We start from the raw sequence: 13053 nt of genomic DNA, 5'->3' as shown, positions 1-13053 counted from the left end.
AGCCAACAGAAATAGGAAGAAGCTCAGAATTTATTTTGTCATTTTTCAGTAGCTTGAGTTACAGTGATTGTGATAACTTAATGAAAAAGCTGTATAGCAAGTAAACCTCATATATGCTTTATCATGAACTTTTTTTTTTTTTGCTTTTTTTTTGCTTCTAAGCACCTTGGTACTTTTTCTGTGTTAAAAGAATCCCACAGATTTACTCCAGGGATGCAAGACTGGTACAATATTCACAAATCAATAAATGTGATACATCACATAAACAAAATGAAGGATAAAAATCTTATGATCATATCAATAGACACCAAAAAAGCATTCATCAAAATCCAGCACCCATTTTTGATAAAAAGCAAAGTGAGAATAGAGGGATCATACCTCAACTTAATAAAGGCCATATATGGCAAACCTACAGCCAGCATCATACTCAGTGGGCAAAAAGTAAAAGTGTTTCCCTTAAGAACAGAAACGAGACAGGGATGTCCGCTTTCAGCACTCTTATTCAGCATAGTACTGGAAGTCCTGGCCACAGTGATCAGACAAGAAGAAAACATAAAAGTCACCCAAATTGGAAAGGAGGAAGTAAAACTCATTATCCACAGGTGACATAATAGTGTACATAGAAAACCCTAAAGACTCCACCAAAAACTGCTAGATTTAATAAATGAATTTGGCACAGTAGCAGGATACAAAATTAACATCCAGAAATGAGTGGCATTTTTATACACCAATAATGAACTCTCAGAGAAACTAAAAAACAATCCCATTTACCATTGCAACTAAAAAAATAAGATACCTAGGAATAAAATTAACCAAGGAGGTAAAAGACCTATACTCGGAAAACTATAGGACATTGAAAAAAGAAATAGAAGAAGATACAAACAAGTGGAAGCATATACTGTGTTCATGATTTGAAAGCATTGACATCATTAAAATGTACCATTTTGGGGGGTGGGAGGTGAGCCTAATATATGGTGACGGAAGATGATTTGACTTTGGGTGGTGAGCATACAGTGCAATATATAGGTCTTGTAACCTAGAAATCCACACCTGAAACCTATGTGATCCTATTAACCAATGTCACCCCAGTAAATTTAATGATAAAATGTCCATACTATCCAAAGCAGTCTATAGACTCAACATAATCCCTATTAAAATACCAATGGCATATTTCACAGATCTAGAACAAATATTCCAAAATTTTATATGGAACCAAAAAAGACCCTGAATAGCCACAGCCATCTTGAGAACAAAGAACAAAGTTGGAGCGATCACGATACCCCATATCAAGTTATACTACAAAGCCATTGTAATCAAAACAGCCTGGTACTGGCACAAGAACAGACATATAGTTCAGTGGAACAGAACAGAGACCCCAGAAATCAACCCAAGCCATTATGGTCAGTTAATATTTGACAAAGGAGGTAAGAGCATACATTGGAGAAAAGATAGTCTTCTTCAATAAATGGTGTTGGGTCCGGCCGGGTGTGGCTCAGCGGTTGAGCATCGACCTAGGATTCAGGCGATTGGGGTTCAATTCCCAGTCAGGGACATGCCCGGGTTGTGGGCGCGATCAATGACTCTCTCATCATTGATGTTTCTGTCTCTCTCCCTCTCCTTTCCTCTCTCTGAAATCAATAAAGATATATTTAAAAAAAACAAAACGGTGTTGGGAAAATTGGACAGGTAAATGCAAAAAAAAATGAAACTAGACCACCAACTTAAACCACACACAAGAGTAAACTCAAAATGCATAAAAGATTTAAATAATTAAGTCTCACAACCATAAAAATCCTAGAAGAAAACATAGGCAGCAAAGTCACAGACATCTCGTGTAGCAGAATTTTCACCAGTACATCTACGGCAAGAGAAACAAAGGAAAAAATAAATGGGACTAAGTCAAAGTAAAAAACTTCTGCACAGCAAAAGAAACCATCATCAAAATGCAAAGGGACCCTCACCGGTATGGCTCAGAGGTTTGAGCATCGACCTATGGTCCAAGATATTGCGGTTCGATTTCTGGTCAGGGTACATGCCTGGGTTGCAGGCTTGACCCCCGGTGGGGGGACGTGCAGGAGGCAGCTGATCAGTGACTCTAATCATTGATGTTTCTATATCTCTCTCTCCCTTCCTCTCTCTGAAATCAATAGTAATACAAAAAAAAGGTCTAAATACAGGTTGGAGACTTGTGGTGTCTTTTGTTCTCATGTGCCCTGAAGTCTGGAGGCAGGCTATCCATGGCCACTGCAGTGGTTCTGTAAGTAACAGGGAGCCAGAACCCCTCAATCTTTTTCCTCCATCACCCTGAGCAAGAGACTTCCATTCTCAAGGTTGTCTGTGGTCACAAGATGACAGTTGCAGCTCTAAGGATTGCATCCTCCTCTCCAGGTAGAAAAAAGAAGGACATGGGGAAAGGGCAAAGGGGCACTTGCCAGCTTACCCTATAGTCCCATTCAATAATTTCCATTTCCATCTCCATGTCTGTTGTTTTTTTTATACTGAGAAACAAATAGTGGCTATAACAAGCAGTTACTTTTCACTAATGGGTCTGGATCACTGCAAGATGGGGTTCAGATCTCTTCTCAAGCCTACGGTTCTAGGACCCAGGAAGAGAACGCAACTGCCAGGGACAGTCTCTTCTTAGATGAACAGTCTATTCTCAGGAGCCCAAGAGGAGTGAGCAGAGACACAGAGGCCTTTTAAAGTCTTATCCTCCTTAATCTCATCAGAGAAAACCAGAGCAAGTGTGAGCAAGTGCAGAGCCAGTGGGCAGGAAGGTGTGCTCTGTCCACAGCCCATGGGGCAAGAGCCAGCCAGAAGAAGAATGGAAGGGGCAGCACACTCTGCCTCTGTCTCATTGGCCAGAGCATTGTTCCAGCTCTGCTGGGAAGCTGGGAAATATCTTTCCTCAGCTGAGCACAGGGTCCTGTTAGGAAGGCAGATGGAGAAATCTGGGTGTCGGGGGCAGCTGGTAGTGCCTACCATAGGGGACAGTATCCCCTCCCCTTGTTCCCTATACGAGCTAGGTGATAATGATGAGACTAAGTCTTGATGAAACCCATTTTGCCTTCAGGGACTTTGACTCTTGAGGGATAGTGAAATATAAGTCATGGTAGTGGCATATGCATCAGAAAGCAAGCAGTGGTGGCTAATGTCCAGTGATGAGGTGATAGTGATGCCCAGGATGGGTTTCCCAACTAGATGGTCCCTTTAGTACACCTCAGCTGTGTTTTCAGTTGTGCGGCTGCTTTTCTGAGCTTAGTTCTTTTAGTTTTCAGTTATGCGACCATTTTTCTGGTCTTGACTCTTTAGTCTTCTTTCCATTTCCAGATCTGCCAAAAACACACACACAAAAAAACTCCTTTGTAATTGCAGTTAGCTAGAGTTGGTTTCTGTTGCTTGTAGCCCAGGTCCTTGATATATGGGCAAGGAAAAAACATGCTTTCATAATTTTATCTCAAGATAGTAGGGGAGCTTAGGCTTTTTGAGCCATCTTGCCTTAGGATTAAATCTCAGCTTTTATACCTACTAGTTGTCAAGTCCCTTTTCTGTCCTTGAGCCTGTGTTGCCTTTGGTTAAATGCTGCTTTGGTGTCTTGTCGAGCATTCAGTGAGACTATAAAGCAGTGGTTGTGAAAGTATTGGGAAGTTGTCTTTGTCTGAGCTTTTGGATTGATTATATATCATTTGAGTAATGGGTTGGTAACTTAGGAGTACTGATAGCAGCTAAAAGGGCCCTCTGGAAAAGGGAGGGGTAAAGAAGGATGAGAAGTGCTGCTGGTGCCCACTGAGCAAGACTCTCCAGTAAACCTTGGCCTCCATCAAAGCACAGTGCATGACAAACAGAGACTGTTCAGTGAATGAATGAATAAATGAATGCTTGGGTGTAATACCATGGGATTTAGGTGAGTCTGAAGTGTTTGAATTGGGGAAAATAATTCAGCTACATACCACCATCCAACAAATTATCCTAGGCTTAATGCCTCTGACCTGGCATTGAGACAGTTATCTTGGACTATTCAAAGGTCACTTATTGTGAGTGTACTTGGGAAGATTCTTTTATTTCCTTTTTAGTCTAGATTTGAATGCAAGCCTTTATTGCTGACTTTACCGCTAGTCACCACTAATGAACTAAGAATACGAACAAGAAATTCATTAAAAAAAAAGAGAGATACAGGTGGCTAAGAAAGATAGGAAAAGAGTTCTGTCTCAGTGATAATCAAAGAGACACAAATGAAAACAAACTAGATGCAGTTATCACATTCCAAATTTGTAAAGATTAAAAGGACAAAAAGAAATACCTAGTGCCAGCTAATACTGGGATCTGCTCCTGCTGCACAGCTTGCTCCCCACCTACTGAACCAGCCTACACACGCAGCTAGGTGAGACCTTTCCTTGTCTATGGGCACATATGGATCCACTGTTGAGCAGGTGACTCGCCCACATGGTTCACAATTCGGGAAGTGCAAACTTATTTTTTCAGAGACAGTGGAAGGGGGAGAGACGGAGACAGAGACATTGATGTGAGGGAGAGACATCAATTGGTTGCCTCCCACACGTGCCCTGACCGGACTGGGGAGCAAGCCCAGTACGTGCCCTTGACCGGAATCGAACCCAGGACCTTTCAGTCCATGGGCCAATGCTCTAATCACTGAACCAAACCTGCTAGGGCAGGAAGTGCAAACTCTCAAGTGATTCTTGGTCTGTGAGTGTCCCTGCTACCACCCAGGCCCTTCTGTAGGGAACGACTGCTTTCAGGGTCCTGTATATGTTCTTTGATGTGGTCTGTGCACATACATACACTTGGAAACCTATTTTTATTTTCCCTGCACCTGCTCGGGTCAGATATATTTCTGTCCATTTTGTCTAGGTTACTAAATTCATTAGCATGAAGTTGTGCGTACCTTTTTATAAACCTCTGCAATATCTGTATTTATGTCTACTTTTTCATTCTAGAATTGTTTGCTTGTATCTTCTCCCTTTTTCCTTGTCTTGGTAGAACTTTGCTGATTTTATTAGTCTTTCAAAGAGCGACCTTTTGGGCATTGTCCTGTATTACTGTATTTCTGCTTTCTAGTTCATTAAGTTCTGCTTTTATCTGTATTATATCTTGTACTTTCTTGGGGTATGTTCTCTGGTTTTCTTTTTCTCACTTCTTAAATTGTAAACTTAGCTCATTGATTTCCAACCTTCTTTTCAAAGATAAGCATTTAAAGCTGACCCTCAAACTATTTCAGCTGCATCCAGCAAGTTTTTGATGTATAGTACTACCACTTTAAGTCACCTTGAAGGGTTTTAAAAATGTTCATGATTCTTCCTTTGAACCACAAATTATTTAGAAATGCATTTTTTAAATTTCTTAGCACATGGCTTTGTGGTCTTTTCCTAGTTACTGTTTTAAAAACTCAAGTTCTAGCTAAACTGCACTGTGGTCCAAGAACTTGGTATTTGTGACACCAGCCCTCCCAGCTTGTTGAGAAGTATGTGACTGCTTGAATAGAGCATGCAGCTGTCAGGCAGGGATGCAGAAGCCAATCACCTCAGTCTTGTCCACTGGGTTATGAAAGAGAGTTCACTGTTATTTTGTCCGCTTGAGTTACCCACTGCTGGGGAACCTTTGTTTCCTGCCATGCTGGTGGTCACGTCATTTTCTCCGTAGGCTCTTGTTAATTTTGGCGTTATTTATTTTGAAGCCTTTTAGAAGGTATTTTATTTTCCTGGTAAATTGAACTTTTGGCATTATGAAGTGATCCTCTTTATAATTAACAGTGCTTTTGCTTTGAATTTTACTTTGTTTGATAGCAATGGCACTGTACCACCTGTGTTTTGGTCAGTACTGCCACTTTTCATTTTCCTCCCTTTTGTGTCTTTATGGGTTGGATGTAACTCTTGAAAAGTGGCAAATAGCTAGGTTTTTTAAAAAATCGATTCTGTCTGTTTCATCCATTAACATCTATTTAATTACTGATGCATTTAGATTTGTTTATACCATTTTACTTTGTGTGTTCCAGTTTTTCTACATTTTCTGTTCCTCCTTTCTTGCCTTAGATTGATTTTTTAAAATTTTGGTAAGATACACATAACATAAAATTTACCTTCTTAAACATTTTTAAGTATACAGTTTAGTGGCATTAAATAAATTCAAATTGTTATACTACCATCTTTTGGATTGAGTTTTAATTTGTTTCACGTAGTATATGTAGTGCCCTACCCTTCGTTTATATTTTTCATTTGCCAGTAGAACATTGTTATGGACTAAAGTGTTCGTGTTCCCCCAAAATTCACATGTTGATGCCCTAACCCCCAATGGGACGATATTTGGGGATGAGGCCTTTGGGAGATTATTAGGGCTATATGAGCTCACTCACTGTCTGTCATGTGCCATGAGTACATGGTAAGAAGGCAGCTGTCTGCAAGCCAGGAAGAGGGCCCTCACCAAACAGCGAATCTGTCAGCACCTTGATCTTGGACTTCCTGCCGCTAGAACTGTGAGAAATAAATTTATGATGTTTAATCCACTCAGCCTGTGGTATTTAGTTATGGCAACCCAAGAAGACTAATACATCCGTGTTATGAAAAACATACACCTTTTAAATATACCTTACTTTGCATTGCAAACTTAGCATATCTTCTATCTTGGCCTTCTATTGGCTCCCTACCCCTTGCCTCTGGACACCCTGCATCTTCTCTGTGCCAGGCTTTCCAAAAGAGTAGTTTATATTCACGATCTCCACCTCCCCATTGGTCAGCCCATAGGATCGCTTCTCTACTCTGTCCTTCCATGTGCAGTGGTTCTGGACGAGCTGCTGTCTGCCTGATCAGGATCCACTCATGGAATCCACACCAGCTCAAGAGGCAGTCTCGTCCTTACCCACACTCTACAGGTGAGAACTTACCAGACTCAAGCATTTACCTTAGTGGCCTTTCCATGGCATGTGAAAATGTTGATTTCCTTCTTGCAGCTCTTCACTGGCAAAAAAGGGGAGTTAAACCAGGTCATGCTTTTTGACCCTCAGCTCTTTGTCCCCTCCCCTGCACTGGGCTCTGTGTCCTGCATTGAGGCTCCTGTGAACTTCTCTCCAAGCAGTGCCAGATGACGGTGAAGTTACCTATTGCTGCATGCGCCCTCTGCTCTGCTGAAGCCACTGAGAGCAGTGACTGCCTCTGCTCACCCACCACAGCTTCCCCTTGTTACCTATGGTATGGCACTTGTTACACCTCTTGTTCAGTGTATAACATTTGTAGGTATGCTGGAACTGTGGAAGGAAGACAGCAGCCAAGGAGTAAGTCCGCCTAGATCTAGAGGTGGCACATTAAATACTAGAACCAAAAACTGAGCTCAACTAGGTTCGTGTCCCAGAGTTTTTGTCCCACCAAATAACAGTGGTGGATCCCTGAGCATGACTTAGTTTGATGGTTGGTCCTAGGAGTACAGAGAAGTAAAGATTGAAGTATGTCTGCAGAAAATGATCTTAAGTTGAATGAGAGATTAATGAATGAATGTCTCTGTTAGCTGCAGGAGCCTCTGATCTTCCAGAAGATGCTCCCGTGGACCCTAGAGGTGTTATCAGATGTCTGAAGTCAGCAGGACAGGTCCTTCTCCACCCAGGCATTGTCCCATTCCCCCACCACCACCTGGGTGGCTGCTCTGTCAGGAGTGTTCCATTGCCCACCTGACAGTCCATGGATGAGTCTTCAGGTTTAAGCTGGCATCCCATTAGGTGGCGCCAGCACTAAAATGAAGTATGAACTTGTTTTGCTTCGTGTTAGAAAAAGGCTCATGGGGTGTATGTACAACTTAGTCAGATTTTACTGTGCAAAGCATTTGAAGGTTTTTGCCCTTTTCTCTCCTTCTCATCCTCCTTAACTCACTGTTTGCCTTTCCACATCCCTGCTTCCCCCCATATAAGGTACTTAGATCAGAAGACCAATCACCCAAACCCCATGTCCTCTGGTCTATGTCACACTTGATAGCAGCACCAGTCATGCAAGCTGGGAACCCTAGAGTCTCTTGCCCTGCCTATCACTGCCCACATACCAGGAGCCAGCCAGCCCTGCCCTATGTTTCCTTTATTTCTCCAACCTCTCTCTTCATCCCTCCTCCACTAACCTGGTTCAAGGCCTCATCTCTCTCTCTAGGACTTCTACAGTAACTTGCTAACTCTCCTGCACATTTCTATTGTCCATGCATTCCCTAGAGTCAAATATCACTCCCCTGCTTTAAACCTGAGAATGGTACCCCTGTCTTCAAATGGTGTTGAGGCCCCTAATGTGACCCCTGCCTCTTTATGGCTTCTGTTGCCACCCTTTTTCTCGTAGGTGTACCCCTCAGCCATACAGTACTGCTCTCTCTCTGTGTTTCCCCTGCTGCATTTCCTTCTCCTATTTATTCTTGAAAACTCAGCTCAGGTATTCCTTCCTGTGGAAAGCCCTCCCTAAGCCCCCAGGGCCCATCTGGGTTAGATCCCTCCTCTTGCTCCCACTTCATACCAAGAGAGCAGCCTGTTAACTGTCATGCCCATGTATCCCAGGCAAGAGGAGGAGCTGTGTCTTCCACATTCATGGTCCATGCTCTCAAAAAAGCATGCTGAGCTCTGGCCAGGTGGCTCAGTTGATTGGAGCATCGTCCTGTGTACCAGAAGGTCACTGGTTCCATTCCCAGTCAGGGCACATACCTAGGTTGCAGGTTCAATTCCAAGTTGGGGCGAGTACAGAAGGCAACTGCTGTGATGTGATGTTTCTCTCACATCGCTGTTTCTCTCTCTCTCTTTCTGTCCCCTTCCTCCTTCCTCCTTCCTCCCTCTCTAAAATCAATAAAATTTTAAAAAGCATGCTGAGATGCTCGTTCCACTCAGCTTTCCAAGCCCACACACTCCCTGTCTTAGGCTTGCTCACCACCCCAAACAGTCCCCCTCCGTTGAGGATTCATTGGCAGGCCCACAGTCTTTGTCTCTCTGACCCAGTCTTTCCATTCCACAGGTGACTTAAGTGTGCACATAGATGACCCTCCTAGTGCCTGTCTGTCATCTCCTTAACCACCTCTGCTCCAGTGACCTCAGCCACCCACTGCCACGGTCACAGCCTGGACTTTGTCATCACTGGAAACTGCTCCACCCACGGAGCCGTAACAGCTCTGCTGGTGACAAAGACTTCCTGTGCTCCTAGCTCGCAGGTTCCACGTTCCCCGGGACTCTGTCAGTATTCCCTCCTATCATGAATCATGCCCATCACCCTACAAACATTTTAGAATTTCCTGCCTTCACTGAGCACTCCCTCCTCCACTCCTGCCCTATTCTCTGTTCCCCCTTTGGCCAAGCTCTTCAAGAGTTGGCTACTCACCATCCCATCTCCTCACTTCCCACTGTTGCTCAGCCCACTCCACAGAGGCTTTCTTCCCCACATTCCACGGAACAGTCACAGCCCTCAGTGGATGTCCACATTGCCATGGCCATTGGCAAGTCCTCCTTTTGACATGGTTATTCCCTCCTGGAAACTTTGTATCTCCTCTGGGACCTCACCCTCTCCCTGTACAGCATCACTGGCATAGTCAATTTTCTTTTCCTTGGCCACCTTATCTCATATCTGAGCCCCCTTCTGTGTTTGGAGGAATTCTCATCCCACCTTATGAGTTTGATGAGAGGCCAAATGACCTCTGACTGTAGTCTCTGATGCTTCTTTTCCTAGGTTCTCTTTCAGCTGGGGCAGCTGTTGGCAAACTACATCCCAAGGCCAAATCTGGCCCACTGCCTGTTTTTGTAAACAAAATTTTATTGCAGTCCAGTCCCACCCCTTCCTTTATGCATTGTCTGTGGCTGCTCTTCCACTACACCGGCAAGTTGAGTGGTTGTGACAAAGACCATGTGATCCACAAAGCAGAAAATATTTGCTGTCTGGTCCTTTACCCAAAAAATGGCCTGAGTCCTGTCAGGAGGGTATGGGCATGTGTTCGGGCTCCACCACTCAGACCTGCCTGGGGAGAGAGGGGTGGGCAGCAGGAGAAGCCCTTGCTCAGTGCCAGGGCTGCCAGTAGGACCCCAGTGGCCTGTGGCCAGTGCTGCCTCCTGCAGGGTGGCAGAGGCAGTGCTGGCTGCCCTATGCCAACCTGGCAACAGGATTTGGAATATTGTTCCTGGCCAACTAAACTCAAAACCTTTTCCTCCAACCCTCTAGGGATTCTCTGGCCACCCAGTGAGCCGTTTTCCCCAGTTTTTGTTATTATGGTAAAATTTTACACATGACATAAAATTTACCATTTCTAAGTGTACAGTTTTGTAGTATTAAGTACATTCATATCGTGCAAACATCACCACCTTCTATCTTCCAGTAGCCTTTTAATCAAGTCCTTGTCTGTGTAGATCAGTTAGAGTTGGTCTCCTTTGCTTGCCACCAATGATCTGGACAGATATACCTGGATTGTCCTGCTACCACCTCACTCCTCTTCCTCTTTCTCCTTTGCTGACTCTTCTCACCAGGACTCCAGATAGTGGAGGCACGGTTGTTCACACTCACATCTGAGGTGCCCTCACTCACTCGCCTGGCTCTTCAGACCTCTGTGCTGAGAACTGAATATCTGGCTCTAGCCCAGACCTCTCCCCTGAACTCTAGGCTCATATATCTGACTGCCCTTTAGACTTCTAGAAGGCAAAATGTCTCAACATTAAAAACATAAAATATGGAAATCATAACCCTTGATCGGCATTACTCCTGCCCTCAGCAAATTGCCCTCCACTGACAGCAGCACCTAGACCAGCCACCGCATCACCCATCTAGACTATGCAATAGCTCGTACAGCATAGAGGTCACCGGCAGATCCCCAGCTGGAGGTACGGTCAGCAGAAAGCCTCCAACTGCCTGTTCCTTTGAGTGAGAGCCTTCTCACCTGGTCACACTGTTTCCAGGACAGCGCCTAGGTGACTGAGTGAGGGGGAGTATAAAAACCCTTGCCTTGTCATCTCTGCCCAAGGTAGGCCAAAGCTTTGTTGGGCCTACATTACACTTTGGCTCCTTCCTCTACCCAGATCTACTTCCTCCCCCATTCACGGTGTCAATCTCTAATAAACATTTAACACCCCAAATTGTGAGCCTGCCCTGCAGCACCTTGAGTCTCCCTGTCCCCTCACCCACACACACTCTACATCTTCACATAGTGAGCTTTTTAAAACTGTTTATCTGATTATGTCACTACTCTGAGAAGAAACCCTCTGGGAACCGCTCATCCCTCTCAGAATAAAATCTAAAGTCTACTGCCTGGAAGCAGGACTGGCTTCTTGAGCATGTAACCTATATAATGCCCAGGGCTTAGAAGAACTGTGCTTGGCGTAATGCTCTACTGTGGCCATCTCAAAATTCTCCATTTTTAAAAAAATATATGTGTTTATTGATTTTAGAGAGAGAGAGGAAAGGAGAGGGAGAGAGAGAAATATCAATGAGAGAGAACCATCAATTTGCTGCCTCTTGCACTCACCCCCACCCCCAGCCCCACTGGGGATCGAGCCCACAACCCAGGCATGTGCCCTGACCGGGAATTGAACTGGCAACTTCTCAGTGCACAGGACAATGCTCAACCAACTGAGCCACACCAGCCAGGGCTCAAAATTCTCCATTTTTAAACAAGGGTCCCTGCTTTTTCATGTTGCACTGGGCCCTGAAAATTGTGTAGTCAGCTCCGCCTTATTTTGAGCTCATTTTCTCTGCCTTGCTCATGTGGCTCCAGCCCATCGCTCTTGCTTTTCCTGGAACATGCCAGATTGTACCTGGGGTCAGGGCCTTGGCTCTTGCTTCTCCTTATGCCTAGGCCCCTCTTTATAACCCAGGCATAGGGCCTCCCTCCATCTCTTAGACCTTACCTCTGACCTCGTGTGTGCGCACGCACGGAGACCCATAATGGCTATGCCAGAATTTGAGCTCATGGCTTGCTGGCTTTAGAGCTTATGCCCCTTACCACTGCACTAAACTGTCTTCTGATGTTCTCCCCCACCCCCCTGGAAATCATTTGCTTTTTCCTCCCTCAGGGTGCCTGAAGAATTCTTTTTTTATTCTTAAAGTTGGGGAGGTTGACCAGAGTCTTACTGTTGAGTGTTCTTTATTACATTTTCATGGGAACACAGTGTATTCTTTCAAGCTACATATGTAGTTTGTCTTCATTTCAGGTCAGTTCTCTTACAATATATCTTTGATGACATATTTTCCATTTTGGGGGTTCCCTACTATGGTGGCACAAGTTCTCCTTCTGTTAGATTGGCTTTGTCTCATTTCCAGTGCTATTAGTTTTGCTCTAATTGCTTTAGCTTTTGTCTTTTTCATTTGCATTCAATTTGTTTAATTTGATTTTCAGTTATGTATATGCTGTTTTGGGCTCTTTTTAAATATATTTATGAGTTTCATAATGATGTGGTTTCGTCTGCAGTTTATTTCTCTAGATTGGGAATTTGTCCTTTCACCTTACTATTTTATCATTTCTTCTTTGAACTTCTATTGAGAACGTGTTCTTATAAAGTTGTGGGGGCTTTCCTTCTTGTCCTTGTGGTATATTCTCTTCTTGGTGGAGGACTTTGCCTTTCCTGAGCCATCTCCTTCCCTGTCTTCTTTTTTTTCCTTTTGGCCATAATGTTTGCAGAGGTACCATGTCATTTCTTGTCATCTTGGCTCAGGCTTGGATGGCTCCATGCAGTCATTCTGTTTGCTTTGGTACAGTGGGGGAATTCTTGGCCCTTTCGTCCCAGTCTCTTGGCATCCACTCTCACTGCTTTCCCCTCTGGGCTATGATGAGCTCTTCATCCTATGGTCAGAGAGAAGTTGCACACTAGGGAAGCTGTAGCGGGGAATAGTCTTTGGCAGTATCTAGATTCTTCTCTCTGTCCTAAGAATTGTGTTAAATATCTTATACCAAGGCTCACGCCAACTGCTTGAAGAACATGTATGCCACTCCTTTAAGGATGCAGAAGGGGAATTGGCACCTCGGGCTCCAGGTGGTTCCCTGAGTCCATGTGTACCCCAGAGTAGTTTTTTCCCACAGAGCCAACCTGGCTCACTGGCACTTTACCTGTTTGTCCTG

The 13053-nt window shown here is 44.2% G+C and overlaps 1 protein-coding gene across 4 annotated transcripts in view; it reads left to right on the top strand.

Moving 5' to 3' along the window:
- The window catches only part of MECP2 (methyl-CpG binding protein 2), a 66461-nt gene that overhangs the window by 37168 nt on the left and 16240 nt on the right, over nucleotides 1–13053 (top strand). Inside the window, exons 3-4 of one of the 4 annotated variants that reach the window (XM_081126577.1) lie at nucleotides 6789–6883; nucleotides 6962–7199. The exons of 2 other annotated variants lie outside the window; for them this stretch is intronic. In XM_081126577.1, coding sequence (XP_080982703.1) covers nucleotides 7093–7199 — 107 coding nt within the window. In that variant the 5' untranslated portion in view covers nucleotides 6789–6883; nucleotides 6962–7092. Of the gene's footprint in view, nucleotides 1–6748; nucleotides 6884–6961; nucleotides 7200–13053 lie in introns of all 4 variants that reach the window. One more of the 4 variants, XM_081126578.1, reaches the window with a different exon arrangement.

The sequence above is a fragment of the Miniopterus schreibersii genome, assembly GCF_964146895.1.
Source record: "Miniopterus schreibersii genome assembly, chromosome: X".
Lineage (NCBI taxonomy): Eukaryota > Metazoa > Chordata > Mammalia > Chiroptera > Miniopteridae > Miniopterus > Miniopterus schreibersii.
Note: the sequence above shows the minus strand (reverse complement) of the source record. Positions and strands in the feature narration are given on the sequence as shown.